The sequence below is a fragment of the Procambarus clarkii genome, chromosome 31, assembly GCF_040958095.1.
Source record: "Procambarus clarkii isolate CNS0578487 chromosome 31, FALCON_Pclarkii_2.0, whole genome shotgun sequence".
Lineage (NCBI taxonomy): Eukaryota > Metazoa > Arthropoda > Malacostraca > Decapoda > Cambaridae > Procambarus > Procambarus clarkii.
The window spans coordinates 17,828,174-17,849,397 of record NC_091180.1 but is presented as its reverse complement, the minus strand read 5'-3'; the positions used below and the strand labels follow the sequence as shown (position 1 = coordinate 17,849,397).

At 46.8% G+C, this 21,224-nt stretch overlaps 2 protein-coding genes across 2 annotated transcripts; one reads left to right on the top strand and one right to left on the bottom strand.

Moving 5' to 3' along the window:
• Positions 1–184: 184 nt before the first annotated feature.
• LOC123752533 (uncharacterized) lies at positions 185–1,300 on the bottom strand. The gene has a single exon (XM_069334194.1). The coding sequence runs from the start codon at positions 1,298–1,300 to the stop codon at positions 185–187; it is 1,116 nt and encodes a 371-aa protein (XP_069190295.1).
• Positions 1,301–12,912: 11,612 nt separating this feature from the next.
• LOC123752532 (uncharacterized) lies at positions 12,913–14,472 on the top strand. The gene has a single exon (XM_045734581.2). The coding sequence runs from the start codon at positions 12,913–12,915 to the stop codon at positions 14,470–14,472; it is 1,560 nt and encodes a 519-aa protein (XP_045590537.2).
• The last annotated feature ends 6,752 nt before the right edge of the window (positions 14,473–21,224 follow it).

The following is a 21,224-nucleotide window of genomic DNA, read 5'->3' as shown; positions in this document are numbered from 1 at the left end:
TGCAAATTGCAATGGAACAAAATAGCTCAGATTACTACTTTACGCTGAAAGATGAACAACTCACACAAGCTTAAGAAAGTATTTCAAAACTTTGTACCTCAATTTTTAATGCATAATTTATGTTTATCAAGCAGGTGAAAAATCTAAAGTTTTCTAGTATAGGAATTGTGGTCCTTTGAAACTTTCAACCAGAATCAGGTTTTCCAGAGATTTGGACCATTTCCCCGATACTGGTGGAATGAGGACTGGCGGCCATCTTGGCGGCCATCTTGGTGGCCATATTGGTGGCCATATTGGTGGCCAAATTGGCGGCCATATTGGCGGCCATCTTGGTGGCCATATTGGTGGCCATATTGGCGGCCATCTTGGTGGCCATATTGGCGGCCATCTTGGTGGCCATATTGGCGGCCATCTTGGTGGCCATATTGGTGGCCATATTGGCGGCCATATTGGCGGCCATCTTGGTGGCCATATTGGCGGCCATCTTGGTGGCCATATTGGCGGCCATATTGGTGGCCATATTGGCGGCCATATTGGTGGCCATATTGGTGGTCATATTGGTGGTCATATTGGCGGCCATATTGGTGGCCATATTGGTGGCCATATTGGCGGCCATATTGGTGGCCATATTGGCGGCCATCTTGGTGGCCATCTTGGTGGCCATCTTGGTGGTCATATTGGTGGCCATATTGGCGGCCATATTGGTGGCCATATTGGTGGCCATATTGGCGGCCATATTGGTGGTCATATTGGTGGCCATATTAGTGGCCATATTGGCGGCCATATTGGCGGCCATATTGGCGGCCATATTGGTGGCCATATTGGCGGCCATATTGGTGGCCATATTGGTGGCCATATTGGCGGCCATATTGGCGGCCATATTGGTGGTCATATTGGTGGCCATATTGGTGGCCATATTGGCGGCCATATTGGCGGCCATATTGGTGGCCATATTGGCGGCCATATTGGTGGCCATATTGGTGGCCATATTGGCGGCCATATTGGCGGCCATATTGGTGGCCATATTGGCGGCCATATTGGTGGCTATATTGGTGGCCATATTGGCGGCCATATTGGTGGCCATATTGGCGGCCATATTGGCGGCCATATTGGCGGCCATATTGGCGGCCATATTGGTGGCCATATTGGTGGCCATATTGGCGGCCATATTGGTGGCCATATTGGCGGCCATATTGGCGGCCATATTCGCGGCCATATTGGTGGCCATATTGGTGGCCATATTGGTGGCCATATTGGCGGCCATATTGGCGGCCATATTGGTGGCCATATTGGTGGCCATATTGGACAATATCTCACCATACCAGACTCTCCCCCCCACAAGCTGGACATCTCCCCTGGGCGCCAAGGAAACATTACTGTGGAGAGAACAGCTCTCTACACTTACCTGTAATAATCACTACCTCAGTGGACCACAGACATGATTCACTTACCAATACCCATATGTGTGTGTGTTGGGGGGTCTGACCCCCTCCCTGTCCCATACACCCACAGTTATGGGGGTCCTGTACTTCACCCAGACCCCCCTCCCTCCCCCCCAGTTGGGTGTGGGTCTCCAACACCCCTCCCCCCCCACATAACCCCCCCTCCCAGTGGTAGCCAATTGGCTACACCTGGCTGCCCTGGCCACACCTGCCTGCCCCTGGCCACACCTGGGCCACACCTGCTTACACAAGATCATTGTTACCTAATTGTTGCTCCCTTTCTCACCCTTTCTATGTCACATTTCTCCCCTCTCTTCCTCTGCCCTTTCTCATTCCCCTATTTCTTCCACCCAAACTAAACAATAATTTTTCCTGGTAGGAATTTGGGGGCAGAAATAGGGGAAGGATAATTCTAGGTAGTATGTCCATCCGGGAACACCCAGTTCACAGGTTCGATCCCTCGCCACGGCTCCCGTGGATTTATTCACTGATATATCACGATAATGGGATTTATCTGTGTAATTATAGGTAGTGGTGTAGTGGAGGAGGCATAGGGGTATGGGGGGGGGGGATTAGGGATGAGTGGGGGGTATGGGGGGTTGTGGGGGGGAAGGGGGGAGATAAAAGGGGTTGGGGAGGGGGGGGAGGGGAGTAGGTCCTGCAGTGCTGCCATATCTCCTTTACTCCTGTAGTGACGCGGCTCTTCGGCCTCTGCTGTTCCCAGTCATATCGATCTCCGTGACGTCACTTTGCCCGGTCCAATCAGCGCACCTGCCGTTGACGTCACGGCAGCCTTGGGCCAATCAGCTCCATCGTTTATGCTCTGGAAGGAATCATGAATGAAACATCTCAATTGATGAATGAGAGGTGCTTGTGAAGCCACGAGGGGTCCTATAGGACTCACGCTCCTGTGCTGAAGGTCCTGTTTACACTTGTCGACACACACATCTAGATTACTCTTGTAATTACGTCAGCGCAAACGAGCACTTCCTTTATGCCCATTGGCTCTTCAAAGAGTCAGCTAAATTACAATTGGCTGGTTGTTGCTTGTTCCTTCTCTTATGTTCGGGGGGGGGGGGGGCATTTAAATGCCATTTACTGTAGTAAATGATGTTTAAAACCCGTCTCTAAATGGCCCCTCTGTTAGAGGAATGGTAAAGACTCACGCTACTCACCTTAGAGACAACTTATATAGTTTTCATTTATACCTTAAATGGTTGTTAAGGAAAAGGTATTCGATTGCCTTTACGATCAATCGAATACCTTTGATTGATCGTAATGATCAATCGATTGATCGTTACGATTTGATGTAGATTTTGTTGAAAAAGGAATGGCGTTTAGGGAGACTTTTAAATGCGAGAGCACTGTCTACTGCCTTTTGTTATCAGAGAACGCTGGCCACTATCTTTTGTTATCAGAGAACGCTGGCCACTATCTTTTGTTATCAGAGAACGCTGGCCACTATCTTTTGTTATCAGAGAACGCTGGCCACTATCTTTTGTTATCAGAGAACGCTGGCCACTATCTTTTGTTATCAGTGAACGCTGGCCACCACCTTTTGTTATCAGTGAACGCTGGCCACCACCTTTTGTTATCAGAGGAGAGGCATTTAGGGGGACTTATATGCGGGTGCTGTGAGCACTATTTCAGGGTCAGGTATGAATGGCCGCCTGCCTGGCCTTTGTCCGCTCACAGGAAGAGTTTCGGTGTATAGCGGCTCTCAGCCCTGATGTTTACTGGCGGGGGCGGACCTCCACCCACGCCCGTGCGTCCCTGAACCCCTGAGCCCCGCCCTGAACCCCTGAGCCCCGCCCTGAACCCCTGAGCCCCGCCCTGCACCCCTGAGCCCCACCCTGAACCCCTGAGCCCCGCCCTGAACCCCTGAGCCCCACCCTGAACCCCTGAGCCCCGCCCTGAACCCCTGAGCCCCGCCCTGTTCCCCTGAGCCCCACCCTGAACCCCTGAGCCCCGCCCTGAACCCCTGAGCCCCGCCCTGAACCCCTGAGCCCCGCCCTGAACCCCTGAGCCCCGCCCTGAACCCCTGAGTCCCGCCCTGAACCCCTGAGCCCCGCCCTGAACCCCTGAGCCCCGCCCTGAACCCCTGAGCCCCGTCTTGAACCCCTGAGCCCGCCCTGAACCCCTGAGCCCCGTCTTGAACCCCTGAGCCCCGCCCTGAACCCCTGAGCCCCGCCCTGAACCCCTGAGCCCCGTCTTGAACCCCTGAGCCCCGCCCTGAACCCCTGAGCCCTGCCCTGAACCCCTGAGCCCCGCCCTGAACCCCTGAGCCCCGCCCTGAACCCCTGAGCCCCGCCCTGAACCCCTGAGCCCCACCCTGAACCCCGACCTGTTCCCCTGAGCCCCACCCTGAACCCCTGAGCCCCGCCCTGAACCCCTGAACCCCGCCCTAAACCCCTGAGTCCCGCCCTGAACCCCTGAGCCCCGCCCTGAACCCCTGAGCCCCGCCCTGAACCCCTGAGCCCCGTCTTGAACCCCTGAGCCCCGCCCTGAACCCCTGAGCCCCGTCTTGAACCCCTGAGCCCCGCCCTGAACCCCTGAGCCCCGCCCTGAACCCCTGAGCCCCGTCTTGAACCCCTGAGCCCCGCCCTGAACCCCTGAGCCCTGCCCTGAACCCCTGAGCCCCGCCCTGAACCCCTGAGCCCCGCCCTGAACCCCTGGGCCCCGCCCTGTTCCTGGGCCCCGCCCGCGTTCAAGAACGCCACCCTGATTCTCGATCACTCGGCCCAGAGCCTTATCTCTTCCTGTTTTGCTTTGAGATAGAGATTTCTCTCTCTCATTTGTAAGTGCACATCTCGCCTTGACACCTTCCCTCATCTTCCCTTCCATGCATTATATCACTATATGCTCCCAACCCCGTTCTGTTACCCCCCCCCCCCCGTTCCACCGTTAACTCTTTCCTGTCCCATCTTCTCGTCACTCCCTCCTTCCCACCTCTTTCCCATCCTCCCTTCTCAGCATCCCCTTCCCAGCATCCCCCTTCCCAGCATCCCCTTCCCAGAATCCCCTTCCCAGCATCCCCTTCCCAGCATCCCCCTTCCCAGCATCCCCCTTCCCAGCATCCCCCTTCCCAGCCTCCCCTTCCCAGCATCCCCCTTCCCAGCCTCCCCTTCCCAGCCTCCCCTTCCCAGCCTCCCTTCCCAGCCTCCCTTCCCAGCTAATACTGTTCTCCCCCGTGCAGAAGACTTGAGAGGCAGCTTCAAGATGGTCTACACGTGGCTTATGCAAAATGTGATTTAATAAACCAAATCCAAATATTGTATAAAAACGAGAAATTTCTGGAGGAAAAAACTGAACAAATGTTTTTTTTCTCTCCGCCTGCTTTGGGTCTCAGGCTGGGAACCCTTACATAGAAAACACCTGAAGACATAAACCCCGCGAGGATAGAGAACAAGTAACAGGAATTTAGAACAGTGTGGGAACAGGTAAAGAGAACAAACCCAAGGAGAACAATTTAGTTCCAGCACCAGAGGAGTAATTGTAAGTTTAACTGTAAACAGTGATCTTACAACCATGACGAACAACAGAAGTAAATAAGACCAGCTACAAAGTCTATGTACATCATGAACCAGATTTAACAACAAACATCATAAGGCATGAAGAACATGACAACATATCCATATAAGAATTAAGGTAACAGCGTAAGGCATATATAGATATAGTGGTCAGGATGAGGCAGTTCCTATATATATATATCCACCCAAGCTTATTCATATATATGTCTAATCTAAGCTTGAAATATTCCTGCAATCCCACACCTGATTGAGCAATCAGTAATTTGTTATATAAATATACGAGTTATTTCCAACTCATTGGTAGTGATGACTATCAGTGACGGTCAATACATCACTATTTGGTATACTTCAACACTGATCTATTTCCTACACACACACACACACACACACACACACACACACACACACACACACACACACACACACACACACACACACACACACACACACACACACACACACACACATGTATATATATATATATATATATATATATATATATATATATATATATATATATATAATATATATAAAAAGAAAATCACTATCAGATTAATTCCTATTCTCTAAATTATTTTAAAAGATCACTAGCAAAATAATTCCTATTCTCTAAATACATAAAAATAATAGCTATGAGAATAATTCCTATTGCAGTAAATACTTAAGAAAGGTCAATACCAGATTAAATACTAATATAGGGGAATCCGTCAACATAAATAACAAACAAATGAGCAGAGTTTCTTTCACCCTGATGTCCCTGTTCACCTAGCAGTAAATAGATACCTGGGAGTTAGACAGCTGCCACATGCTGCTTCGTCGGGGGGTGTGTGTGGGGGGAACAAAAAATCAGTTGATTGACAGTTGAGAGGCGGGCCCAAAGAGCCGGAGCTCAACCCCCTTCTAGGTGAGTACAGACTCAGGTCTGTACTCAAGGCAAGGAATAAAAAGGTATCAAATTGAGATAAACTGTAGAGTGCCCTCAGAGACTCTGGGCCGAGGTGCAGAGTTTTACAGAGAACACGACAGCTAAAATCAAGATTGGCACCTGTTTGGATACTCACTGCTGGAGTTTAGATAAAAAAAAACACCTGGATAGAAATTAGTTTGGAAACAGGATTGTTGAATCATGATTTATTGACTTGCCGGGTCGCATAATAGACAGGAGATTGCGGGGTTGTTTCAAGCGTAGGTTACACATATGATTGAATGAATTCTGGTGGGTATAAACAGGAGCTGCCTCGTATGGGTCTAAGGGACTTCGGCAGGCTCGGAAACTGAGATATCCTCTCCTATTCGGGAGAGGATATCCTCTCCTATACGGGAGAGGATATCTTAGTGAACACTACGTTGACCAGACCACACACTAGAAGTTGAAGGGACGACGACGTTTCGGTCCGTCCTGGACCATTCTCAAGTCGATGAATGCGGGAATGCGAATACCCACCATTCTCAATCGACTTGAGAATGGTCCAGGACGGACCGAAACGTCGTCGTCCCTTCAACTTCTAGTGTGTGGTCTGGTCAACATACTTCAGCCACGTTATTGTGACTCATCGCCTGCATTAGTGAACACTAGCTTCACAAGGAAACTGGATATCCCCGACTCTTGCTATCACACAGGCGGAGGACCCGCCTCCACAACACGCCTCTCAGAACATCAGTGACGATGCAGCGAAAACTGCAAATGAAATGAGAAACAATTTTGCTAAGAAACGTGTAGTTCATGACCCAAATATAAGCAGGCTCCAGGGAGGGGGACTCAAGCTTAATGAAACATGCTTGGAAAAGTCTTTAGTGAGAGAATAAACATAGCTTAAAAGATAGAATAAAGCTTAAAGCGTTAGCAAAGCTCAAATTGCCTTAGGCATTGTTAGAAGCGTTTAAAAACCTTAGCACAATAAGAGTGGTACACTTACACAAGGCTTTACACCGCCGGCGTCTCGAATACCCACCAGCAAGTTAGCAATTGATGATACAATCCTGCAACTTCCTTGATGATTGTGTTGCGTTTGATGGCTAGTGGTGCTATGGTATGATCTTTGACGAGTCTGATGAGCTGGTGTTGTTCCTGTGTTAAGAGGCTGGTGTTGGTGGTTCAGGCACTACTGGTATACTGGTGATCGTTGTGGATGGTTGTTGGTGGTTCAGGCACTACTGGTATACTGGTGATCGTTGTGGATGGTTGTTGGTGGTTCAGGCACTACTGGTATACTGGTGATCGTTGTGGATGGTTGTTGGTGGTTCAGGCACTACTGGTATACTGGTGATCGTTGTGGATGGTTGTTGGTAGTTCAGGCACTACTGGTATACTGGTGATCGTTGTGGATGGTTGTTGGTGGTTCAGGCACTACTGGTATACTGGTGATCGTTGTGGATGGTTGTTGGTGGTTCAGGCACTACTGGTATACTGGTGATCGTTGTGGATGGTTGTTGGTGGTTCAGGCACTACTGGTATACTGGTGATCGTTGTGGATGGTTGTTGGTGGTTCAGGCGATGGTGGTGGTTGTTGTCAATTTTTAAAGTTATGCTTCGAACCTCAACCATATTTATAACGAGCCCAAAACTAGCTTTCAAAGATTGTCTCTCTTTTTTATTTATTTATATATACGAGCGTTCTTAGGTTATTGTTCAGCCACGAGCAGGCATAGCGTCTCGGACAGGTCCTTAACCCTACTTTACACACACACACACACACACACACACACACACACACACACACACACACACACACACACACACACACACACACACACACACACACACACAAGACGTAAAAAAGTATGACGGATTAGCGTGTTTACAGGTTACAGTTGTGTGTGTAAACTAAAGTCATTGAAAATGTAATAAGTTATTACGAAACGCGTTCAGGCGTCGCGTCAGACTAGAAATAAAAATGAATTTGGGGGTATTGATTTTTCAATTATCATCGACAGTGAAAAGAAACATAAGAAATATTGAGAAAATTGGTGTTATACTTATTAATCTTACCTTTTCGGTCATATTTAACAATATATATATATATATATATACATATATATATATAACTGAAAACTCACACCCCAGAAGTGACTCGAACCCATACTCCCAGAAGCAACGCAACTGGTATGTACAAGACGCCTTAATCCACTTGACCATCACGACCGGACATAATGAGGTGATAGCCGAGGCTATATGAACCACCCCACCGCCGGCACTCGGATAGTTATCTTGGGCATAGCATTTTACCAAATCACCTCATTCTTTGGGGCACACGTGAGGAACACAAATGCGAACAAGCCTGAATGGTCCCCAGGACATATGCAACTGAAAACTCACACCCCAGAAGTGACTCGAACCCATACTCCCAGAAGCAACGCAACTGGTATGTACAAGACGCCTTAATCCACTTGACCATCACGACCGGACATAATGAGGTGATAGCCGAGGCTATATGAACCACCCCACCGCCGGCACTCGGATAGTTATCTTGGGCATAGCATTTTACCAAATCACCTCATTCTTTGGGGCACACGTGAGGAACACAAATGCGAACAAGCCTGAATGGTCCCCAGGACATATGCAACTGAAAACTCACACCCCAGAAGTGACTCGAACCCATACTCCCAGAAGCAACGCAACTGGTATGTACAAGACGCCTTAATCCACTTGACCATCACGACCGGACATAATGAGGTGATAGCCGAGGCTATATGAACCACCCCACCGCCGGCACTCGGATAGTTATCTTGGGCATAGCATTTTACCAAATCACCTCATTCTTTGGGGCACACGTGAGGAACACAAATGCGAACAAGCCTGAATGGTCCCCAGGACATATGCAACTGAAAACTCACACCCCAGAAGTGACTCGAACCCATACTCCCAGAAGCAACGCAACTGGTATGTACAAGACGCCTTAATCCACTTGACCATCACGACCGGACATAATGAGGTGATAGCCGAGGCTATATGAACCACCCCACCGCCGGCACTCGGATAGTTATCTTGGGCATAGCATTTTACCAAATCACCTCATTCTTTGGGGCACACGTGAGGAACACAAATGCGAACAAGCCTGAATGGTCCCCAGGACATATGCAACTGAAAACTCACACCCCAGAAGTGACTCGAACCCATACTCCCAGAAGCAACGCAACTGGTATGTACAAGACGCCTTAATCCACTTGACCAACTATCCGAGTGCCGGCGGTGGGGTGGTTCATATAGCCTCGGCTATCACCTCATTATGTCCGGTCGTGATGGTCAAGTGGATTAAGGCGTCTTGTACATACCAGTTGCGTTGCTTCTGGGAGTATGGGTTCGAGTCACTTCTGGGGTGTGAGTTTTCAGTTGCATATGTCCTGGGGACCATTCAGGCTTGTTCGCATTTGTGTTCCTCACGTGTGCCCCAAAGAATGAGGTGATTTGGTAAAATGCTATGCCCAAGATAACTATCCGAGTGCCGGCGGTGGGGTGGTTCATATAGCCTCGGCTATCACCTCATTATGTCCGGTCGTGATGGTCAAGTGGATTAAGGCGTCTTGTACATACCAGTTGCGTTGCTTCTGGGAGTATGGGTTCGAGTCACTTCTGGGGTGTGAGTTTTCAGTTGCATATGTCCTGGGGACCATTCAGGCTTGTTCGCATTTGTGTTCCTCACGTGTGCCCCAAAGAATGAGGTGATTTGGTAAAATGCTATGCCCAAGATAACTATCCGAGTGCCGGCGGTGGGGTGGTTCATATAGCCTCGGCTATCACCTCATTATGTCCGGTCGTGATGGTCAAGTGGATTAAGGCGTCTTGTACATACCAGTTGCGTTGCTTCTGGGAGTATGGGTTCGAGTCACTTCTGGGGTGTGAGTTTTCAGTTGCATATGTCCTGGGGACCATTCAGGCTTGTTCGCATTTGTGTTCCTCACGTGTGCCCCAAAGAATGAGGTGATTTGGTAAAATGCTATGCCCAAGATAACTATCCGAGTGCCGGCGGTGGGGTGGTTCATATAGCCTCGGCTATCACCTCATTATGTCCGGTCGTGATGGTCAAGTGGATTAAGGCGTCTTGTACATACCAGTTGCGTTGCTTCTGGGAGTATGGGTTCGAGTCACTTCTGGGGTGTGAGTTTTCAGTTGCATATGTCCTGGGGACCATTCAGGCTTGTTCGCATTTGTGTTCCTCACGTGTGCCCCAAAGAATGAGGTGATTTGGTAAAATGCTATGCCCAAGATAACTATCCGAGTGCCGGCGGTGGGGTGGTTCATATAGCCTCGGCTATCACCTCATTATGTCCGGTCGTGATGGTCAAGTGGATTAAGGCGTCTTGTACATACCAGTTGCGTTGCTTCTGGGAGTATGGGTTCGAGTCACTTCTGGGGTGTGAGTTTTCAGTTGCATATGTCCTGGGGACCATTCAGGCTTGTTCGCACATATATATATATATATATATATATATATATATATATATATATATATATATATATATATATATATATATATATATATATATATATATATATATGCAGAATAACCACATATGAAAAATAGAAAATGCTTAACGCGTTTTCGGCTAATTCGCCTTCATCAGAGCAAAGTAGATTCTACTTTGCTCTGATGAAGGCGAATTAGCCGAAAACGCGTTAAGCATTTTCTATTTTTCATATGTGGTTATTCTGCATACTTGGATCAGTGTTTTTGTGATCATTGTTGCATATATATATATATATATATATATATATATATATATATATATATATATATATATATATATATATATATATATATATATATATATATATATATATATATATATATTATTAAATATGACCGAAAAAGTAAGATTAATAATTCTAACACGAATTTTCTCAATCTTTCGTACATTACTCTTCACTGTTGGAGGTAAATCAAAAATCACTTCTCCAAAATTCATTTTTATTTCTAGTCTGACGCGACACGGGCGCGTTTCGTAAAACTTATTACATTTTCAAAGACTTCACAAATACACAACTGATTAGAACGTATCTCTGATTTTATATCTACATTTGAGTGAGGTGGTAAGGATGATGTGGCATTAACACAAGATAGAACAGGAGGGGATATTAATAGGGTATTAAAAGTATCAACACAAGACAGAACAGAAACAATGGGTATTGAATAGAAGTGTTTGTAGAAAGCCTATTGGTCCATATTTCTTGATGCTTCTATATTGGAGTGTAAAATAGTCTAATAGGGGGTATAGGTGTTGTGTTAGTTGTCTCTTCAGTTGCCTCTGAAGAGACAACTAACACAACACCTATACCCCCTATTAGACTATTTTACAGGAACTTCTTTCCCACAGCTCATAAAACGGAGGAAAGGGTCCTGAAAGATATTGTTAATAGAAACGTTATCCCTACAGACAAAAATCAGAGGATACAACTGACGATTTACTATAAAACCAGAAAAACGGCCAGCCTACTCATGAGAAACTCTCCAGACACAAAACAGAACGCTTTAAAAGAGACTAATGTCGTCTATGCCTTCAAATGCCCACTTGGGGACTGTAAGCTCCAAAAAACCCAGTATATAGGCAAGACAACAACATCTCTTTCTAGGCGTTTAACGATGCATAAGCAACAGGGCTCCATTAAGGAACATATAATCTCTTCCCATAACCAAACCATCGCCAGAGAAATCCTAGTAAACAACACAGAAATCATCGATAGATACAGCGATAGCAGGCGGCTTGACGTTTGCGAGGCACTACACATCAAGAAGTCAACACCAGCAATCAACAGCCAATTATTGCACAACTATATTCTACCCACCTCAAGACTCCGCTCCAATATAGAAGCATCAAGAAATATGGACCAATAGGCTTTCTACAAACACTTCTATTCAATACCCATTGTTTCTGTTCTGTCTTGTGTTGATACTTTTAATACCCTATTAATATCCCCTCCTGTTCTATCTTGTGTTAATGCCACATCATCCTTACCACCTCACTCAAATGTAGATATAAAATCAGAGATACGTTCTAATCAGTTGTGTATTTGTGAAGTCTTTGAAAATGTAATAAGTTTTACGAAACGCGCCCGTGTCGCGTCAGACTAGAAATAAAAATGAATTTTGGAGAAGTGATTTTTGATTTACCTCCAACAGTGAAGCGTAATGTACGAAAGATTGAGAAAATTCGTGTTAGAATTATTAATCTTACTTTTTCGGTCATATTTAATAATATATGTCTACAGGAAAGACTGCTACCAAAATATACTAATATATATATATATATATATATATATATATATATATATATATATATATATATATATATATATATATATATATATATATATATATACACATATACATATACACACACACTTCCCTCATACAATTTCTCCAGCTTTATTCATTAAATTCTAAGATTATTATCAGTTACTTTTGAAGATTATCAAACTAAATTTTGCAACTTTGTCCTTCTCCAAAAAATACTATACCGTCATACAACTTTCCCAGCCTTATCCACATTGTATATGAGAGAGCGAGAGCGTAGGCGAGTGGGAGACAGGCTGGCACCACCGTCTCCCTCTGTATAAACAACCTAACTACTGAATCCTCTGGAGAGTTGAATGTGGGCACAGGGAACCATGAGTGGGCTGTTCAACCATTGTGGGGGTGGGAGGGGGGTATAGGAGACCCACACACAACTGTGGGGGAGGGTGTCTGGGAGATGTAGCCCCATAACCCCTCATAATTTGGACCCCCATAACTGTGGGTGTATGGGACAGGGAGGGGGTCAGACCCCCCAACACACACATATGGGTATTGGTAAGTGAATCATTAGTCTGTGGTCCACTGAGGTAGTGATTATTACAGGTAAGTGTAGAGAGCTGTTCTCTCCACAGTAATGTTTCCTTGGCGCCCAGGGGAGATGTCCAGCTTGGGGGGGGGGGGAGAGTCTGGTATTGGGAGATATTGTCCAATATGGCCACCAATATGGCCACCAATATGGCCGCCAATATGGCCACCAAGATGGCCGCCAATATGGCCACCAATATGGCCGCCAATATGGCCACCAATATGGCCGCCAATATGGCCACCAATATGGCCGCCAATATGGCCACCAATATGGCCACCAAGATGGCCGCCAATATGGCCGCCAATATGGCCACCAATATGGCCGCCAATATGGCCACCAAGATGGCCGCCAATATGGCTGCCAATATGGCCGCCAATATGGCCGCCAATATGGCCACCAATATGGCCACCAATATGGCCACCAATATGGCCGCCAATATGGCCACCAATATGGCCGCCAATATGGCCGCCAATATGGCCACCAATTTGGCCGCCAATATGGCCACCAATATGGCCACCAATATGGCCGCCAATATGGCCGCCAATATGGCCGCCAATATGGCCAACAATATGGCCACCAAGATGGCCACCAATATGGCCGCCAATATGGCCACCAATATGGCCACCAATATGGCCACCAATATGGCCACCAAGATGGCCGCCAATATGGCCACCAATATGGCCGCCAAGATGGCCGCCAATATGACCACCAATATGGCCGCCAAGATGGCCACCAATATGACCACCAATATGGCCGCCAAGATGGCCACCAATATGGCCGCCAAGATGGCCACCAATATGGCCACCAATATGGCCACCAATATGGCCGCCAATATGGCCGCCAAGATGGCCACCAATATGGCCACCAATATGGCCACCAATATGACCACCAATATGGCCACCAATATGGCCGCCAATATGGCCACCAATATGGCCACCAAGATGGCCGCCAATATGGCCACCAATATGGCCGCCAAGATGGCCACCAATATGGCCGCCAAGATGGCCACCAATATGGCCACCAATATGGCCACCAATATGGCCGCCAAGATGGCCACCAATATGGCCACCAATATGGCCACCAATATGACCACCAATATGGCCACCAATATGACCACCAATATGGCCGCCAATATGGCCGCCAATATGGCCACCAATATGGCCGCCAAGATGGCCACCAATATGGCCACCAATATGGCCACCAATATGGCCACCAATATGACCACCAATATGGCCACCAATATGACCACCAATATGGCCGCCAATATGGCCACCAATATGGCCACCAATATGACCACCAATATGGCCACCAATATGACCACCAATATGGCCGCCAATATGGCCACCAATATGGCCACCAATATGGCCACCAAGATGGCCGCCAAGATGGCCACCAATATGACCACCAATATGGCCACCAATATGACCACCAATATGACCACCAATATGACCACCAATATGGCCGCCAATATGGCCACCAATATGGCCACCAATATGACCACCAATATGGCCACCAATATGACCACCAATATGGCCGCCAATATGACCACCAATATGGCCACCAATATGGCCACCAAGATGGCCGCCAATATGGCCGCCAAGATGGCCGCCAAGATGGCCGCCAGTCCTCATTCCACCAGTATCGGGGAAATGGTCCAAATCTCTGGAAAACCTGCTTCTGGTTGAAAGTTTCAAAGGACCACAATTCCTATACTAGAAAACTTTAGATTTTTCACCTGCTTGATAAACATAAATTATGCATTAAAAATTGAGGTACAAAGTTTTGAAATACTTTCTTAAGCTGGTGTGAGTTGTTCATCTTTCAGCGTAAAGTAGTAATCTGAGCTATTTTGTTCCATTGCAATTTGCAACCAGAAGCAACCTTACTCGAGAAATAGACCATTTCCCGATAATAGTCGAATTGCGCCTGGCGGCCATCTTGGCGGCCATATTGGACAAAATCTCCTCCCCATACCAGACTCGCGTACCCAAACTGGGCATCACCTCTGGGCGCCAAGGAAACATTTTATGAAGACAACTCCAGCAGACGCTCAGTAATCATCGCCTAAGTGGACCATAAAGTATAACGTTTAACTTCCCACATTATGTTGCGATCAACGCCCACTATTACGGAGTCACATATATCAGCAGGTATGTGGGATTATTTAAGCAACATATTATGTTGGAGACCACGTCCACATGACTGGGAAAGCCACATATATCAGCAGGTATGTGGGATTATTTAAGCAACATATTATGTTGGAGACCACGTCCACATGACTGGGAAAGCCACATATATCAACAGGTATGTGGGATTGTTTAAGCAACATATTATGTTGGAGACCACGTCCACATGACTGGGAAAGCCACATGTATCAACAGGTATGTGGGATTGTTTAAGCAACATATTATGTTGGAGACCACGTCCACATGACTGGGAAAGCCACATATATCAACAGGTATGTGGGATCATAAAAAACTTGTATTAAGTCACTAAGAGGATAATACCATTCAATTTATGTTCTCAAAGTTCATGTGAGCTTCAGGTGAAGTAAACCATGAATAACACAGATGGATTACCAGCTTTTCTGTCAGAGGGAGAGAGAGAGAGAGAGACAAACAGACAGACAGACAGACAGACAGACAGACAGACAGACAGACAGACAGACAGACAGACAGACAGACAGACAGACAGACAGACAGAAAAAGACAGAGACATGCAGAGAAACAGACTAAGATTTATATATATATATATATATATATATATATATATATATATATATATATATATATATATATATATATCACTGATGTACAGGTTCCTGAGCCTATTGGGCTCTATCATATCTACATTTAAAACTGTGTATGGAGTCAGCCTCCACCACAACACTGCCTAATGCATTCCATCCGTTAACTACTCTGACACTGAAAAAATTCCTTCTAACGTCCCTGTGGCTCATGTGGGTACTCAGTTTCCACCTGTGTCCCCTTGTTCGCGTACCCCCGTGTGAAACAGTTTATCCTTATCTACCCTGTCAATTTCTCTGAGAATTTTTAGGTAGTGATCATGTCTCCCCCTTATTCTTCTGTCTTCCAGTGTCGTGAGGTGCATGTCACGCAGCCTTTCTTCGTAACTCATGTCTCTTAGTTCTGGGACTAGCTTAGTGGCATACCTCTGAACCTTTTCCAGCTTCGTCTTGTGCTTGACAAGGTAGAGGCTCCATGCTGTGGCCGCATACTCCAGAATTGGTCTTACATATGTGGTGTACAAGGTTCTGAAGGATTCCTTACACAGCTTCCTGAAGGCAGTTCTGATGTTAGCCAGCCTCGCATATGCCGCAGACGTTATTCTTTTTATGTGGGCTTCAGGAGACAGGTTTGGTGTGATATCAACTCCTAGATCCTGTGTGTGTGTGTGTGTGTGTGTGTGTGTGTGTGTGTGTGTGTGTGTGTGTGTGTGTGTGTGTGTGTGTGTGTGTGTGTGTCACGAATACCAATCAACACCGTCCAGAACAAGAGACAGCGTGGAGGGGATCACTTCCCAAGATAATATTTCATCTTCGTGCTCCAAAATGAAGACAACATCAATTTTTCCTTTATTTCCTCCTCCTCCTCCTCCTCACCATCATCATCATCACCATCATCACCATCATCACCATCATCCCCCCCTCCCTCCCTCCCAGCCCTCCGTCTGGACGGAGGACGGCTTCCAGTGAGAGTCCATATACTTCTAAAGAGTCGCTCTGTCCATAAGCTTCCTTAGTTACGGGAGAGATGTGTTGGCGGTGTTGGTTAGGTACGGGAGGTGGGATGGGTGGGTCCTTCGGGAGGGATGGAAGGGGTGGGAGTGTGGAAGAGAGATGGAGCCCAGAAGATAGTAATGACCTGGAAGCAGGATAACAGGGACCTGGAAACAGAAATCAGGGACCTGGAAGCACCATAACAGGGACCTGGAAGCACCATAACAGGGACCTGGAAGCAGCATAACAGGAACCTGGAAGCAGCATAACAGGGACCTGGAAGCACCATAACAGGGACCTGGAAGCACCGTAACAGGGACCTGGAAGCAGCATAACAGGGACCTGGAAGCACCATAACAGGGACCTGGAAGCACCATAACAGGGACCTGGAAGCAACATAACAGGGACCTAGAAGGACCATAACAGGGACCTGGAAGCACCATAACAGGGACCTGGAAGCAGCATAACAGGGACCTGGAAGCACCATAACAGGGACCTGGAAGCACCATAACAGGGACCTGGAAGCACCATAACAGGGACCTGGAAGCAGCATAACAGGGACCTGGAAGCAGCATAACAGGAACCTGGAAGCAGCATAACAGGGACCTGGAAGCAGCATAACAGGAACCTGGAAGCAGCATAACAGGGACCTGGAAGCACCATAACAGGGACCTGGAAGCACCATAACAGGGACCTGGAAGCACCATAACAGGGACCTGGAAGCACCATAACAGGGACCTGGAAGCAGCATAACAGGAACCTGGAAGCACCATAACAGGGACATGGAAGCACCATAACAGGGACCTGGAAGCACCATAACAGGGACCTGGAAGCACCATAACAGGAACCTGGAAGCAGCATAACAGGGACCTGGAAGCACCATAACAGGAACCTGGAAGCAGCATAACAGGGACCTGGAAGCATCATAACAGGGACCTGGAAGCAGCATAACAGGAACCTGGAAGCAGGATAACAGGGACCTGGAAACAGAAATCAGGGACCTGGAAGCACCATAACAGGGACCTGGAAGCACCATAACAGGGACCTGGAAGCACCATAACAGGGACCTGGAAGCAGCATAACAGGAACCTGGAAGCACCATAACAGGGACATGGAAGCACCATAACAGGGACCTGGAAGCACCATAACAGGGACCTGGAAGCACCATAACAGGGACCTGGAAGCACCATAACAGGGACCTGGAAGCACCATAACAGGGACCTGGAAGCACCATAACAGGGACCTGGAAGGATATAGCACCAATGGTTCTGTGTCCAGACCTTAACTACCCAACAATATAACAAAGAAATCATTAAGAAGTCTCTAGGGTCCTGAGCCTTGTATACACACCCCTTAAAACAGACAAGTGTCAGATGTGTACAACAGCCAGATTGATCCATGTGTACAAGAAGGTGGGTGGACAGGAGCATCAGTACTAGAAGCTGCATTTACTAAAATATACTCTACAGAATAATTAATTAATTAATTATTAACTACAATTAAGCTTGTCTCGAAACGTGATTTCAGCGAAGACTGACAGGTAGACCACAGGAAACGGAATAATGGGCAGACTGCATCTTCCGATACTGCCAGAAGGCAGTTGATACAGTTATACACTCAAGGCTCCTATACAAATTCAATAGGATGGAGTTCCTGCAAACGTATGGATAAGGGAGTACCTCTCGGGCAGGAAGCAGCAGGTCACAGTGAGAGGAGTGACGTCACAAAAAATCTAGAGAGAATGACGAATTTTGCAAGAAAGCTGTTCTCGGAATTGAAAGGAATGAAAACCAGTGAAAGAAAGAGAAAGAGAAAATGTAATTCCATTACACTGCCTTGCAGGACAAGTAGGAGGGACATGGTCCCGACATAGAAGATCCCAAGTGAATCAATAATATGATCAAAGAAAGAACTAGGCTGTGAAGACGCCATAATGTTGTCAAATAAGAAGAGATAGTGCTAAAACAAATCTCTATTCAACTTCTATTATAAGTACGAGAGTCATTGCATTATGTATCCAGCAACTGAAAAGGTGGGGGCCAAGAGCTGAAGCTGGGCCCTGGGAGCTCAGTACACAATCATCACACCCACCAACAATCACCATCATGTCTAACCATCACCATCAACACAGTAATATCATTAGGAAGTGATGTGGTGGAGGCTGACTCCATACACAGTTTCAAGTGTAGATATGATAGAGCCCAATAGGCTCAGGAACCTGTACACCAGTTGATTGACGGTTGAGAGGCGGGACCAAAGAGCCAGAGCTCAACCCCCGCAAGCACAATTAGGTGAGTACAATTTGGTGAGTTAAAGTCTGACGCAAAGAAAATGGAGCGAGAAACAATACCAGAAGAAAATGGACTGGGGAGTTATAGCAATGGGGGAGACTAGGGTATTACTAACAAATAATTATGTAAGTATTAATGATTCATAAAAATAATTTATTGTGTTGGGGGACAGGCAGCCAGTGTATATATACATATTAAGCTTATTTCGAGGTAATCACGCAACTTATTGGAAGGGATGTAAGGAAGTAATGGTACCTGGTTAGCATTAGTTAACCTGTTAACTAGTTAACAAGTTAACAGGTGGAATGCACTAGAAGAAGTTTGGGAAGCCACCTCCGTCCACAACTTAAGGCCAGATTCGACCAGGAATTCTTGTTATAATAGGTAAGTTATAAGACAACAGGTGGAACAGGTGTATTAGGCGGGGGTATAAAGAGCTCATTTCCCCCTAGACACAGATAGGTAAGGACTGATAGGTGAGGACTATTAGGTACACTCCGCCGCCTACGTCACCACACAGCAATGACGTCACAACATGTCCTCCCCTCACTATAGTTTTCATCCACCTCCCCCTCCCATCCTTACCCTTCCCATCCCTTCTCCCCTTCACTCCACCCACTTTACTCACTTTCCCATCCTCTCCCCCCCCCCCAGCATCAACACACTAACTTATGTAAGAATTGACGGTTGAGAGGCGGGACCAAAGAGCCAAAGCTCAACCCCCGCAAGCACAACTAGGTGAGTATTGTTGTGTGGCCTCGCGGCCGAGTGGACAGCACTTGGGGGTCGTAGTCATAATGGCCCGGGTTCGATTCCCGGTGGAGGCCGAAACAAATGGGCAGTTTCTTTCACCCTGATTCTCCTGTTCACCTAACAGTAAACAGGTACCTGGGAGTTGGACAGCTGCTACGGGCTTCTTCCTGAGGGGGGGTGTTAACTAAAAGGAGGCCTGGTCAAGGACCGGGCCGCGGGGACGTTAAGTCCCGAAATCATCTCAAGATAACCCGGGGTTCAATAGTGTGCGCCAGGAAGCAAAAGCAGGATGGAGTGGAGGAAATAAAGAAGGTAAAGGACAAGTAAACTGTAGTAGGTGCAACAGGACCAGAAGTGACTACATAAGACAATTGGCAGAACAACTATGACAAATTATATTGCCTCTGAAGCAAAGAGCCGACCGAGGCTGCTACAGAGCCAAATAAGAAGGAAAATGAGAGTGAATGACCAAGTGACCAGGCTAGGAAAAAGGGAGAGGCTAGTATGCAGAAAATGATAAAGAAATGTGTGAGGAGCTCAAATGCCAGCTTCCATGAAGTGTTCACTACTGAGCCTGAACAGCTCCCAGAGCCAGATGAGGAAGCAGCCCCTGATGAGTAACTACTAAATATTGAGGAAACAGCTGAGGAAGTAAGAACACAGCTAGCATCACTGGATGTAACTAAAGCTACTGGGCCGACCAGATAGAGTATTACCGTGGATGTTAAAAGAAGCAGCACAGGCCCTCAGCATACCTCTAACACTAATCTTTAATGAGTCACTTACACGGGGACTTGCCCAGCTGCTGGAAGAAGGTGAATGTGGTGCCAATCTACAAGAAAGGAGATAGAGAAGAGGCACTTAACTACAGACCAGTGTCACTCACAAACATCCCTTGCAAAGTACTTGAAATATTTATAAGGGTAAGACTAGTTGCACACCTAGAAAGAATTAGGTTTGTAAATAAACAACAACACGGCCTTAGAGCAGGGAAATCCTGCCTGACGAACCTCCTGGAGTTTTATGTTAAGGTAACGATGTTTGCAGGTGATGCAAAACTAATGAGGAGTGTTGAGGCAAACGAGTATTGCAAGATTCTCTTGGATGATTTGAACAGGTTGCAGAGATGGTCCGAGAAATGGCTTCTAGAGTTCAGCACTAACAAGTGTAAGGTGATGGAAATGGGGACAGGAGCCAGGAGCCCGAAAGGGCCAATATACGATGAAGGTAAACTACCTCCCTATAACGACAAGGGGAAAAGACCTGGGAGTGGACATGACACCAAACCTAACTCCAGAGGCTCACATAAACAGAATAACATCAGCCGCAAACTCTACTCTGACAAAACTCAGAACATCCTTCAGAAACTTGAATAAGGTTTTAGATCACTGTATACAGCCTACGTGAGGCCAGTCTTAAGAGTATGCTGCCCCATCGTGGAGCCCCATCTTAAAAAACACATCAGGAAGCTCGAAAAGGTGCAGAAGTTTGCAACGAGACTCGTCCCAGAGCTGCGAGGGATGAGATACGAAGACAGACTGAAGGAACTAAACCTGACGGCGCTAGAAAGGAGGAGGGAGGGCGACATGATACAGAAGAATTAAATACTTAGAGGGATTCACAAGGGGAAATGTTTACAACTCTTACAACCCCT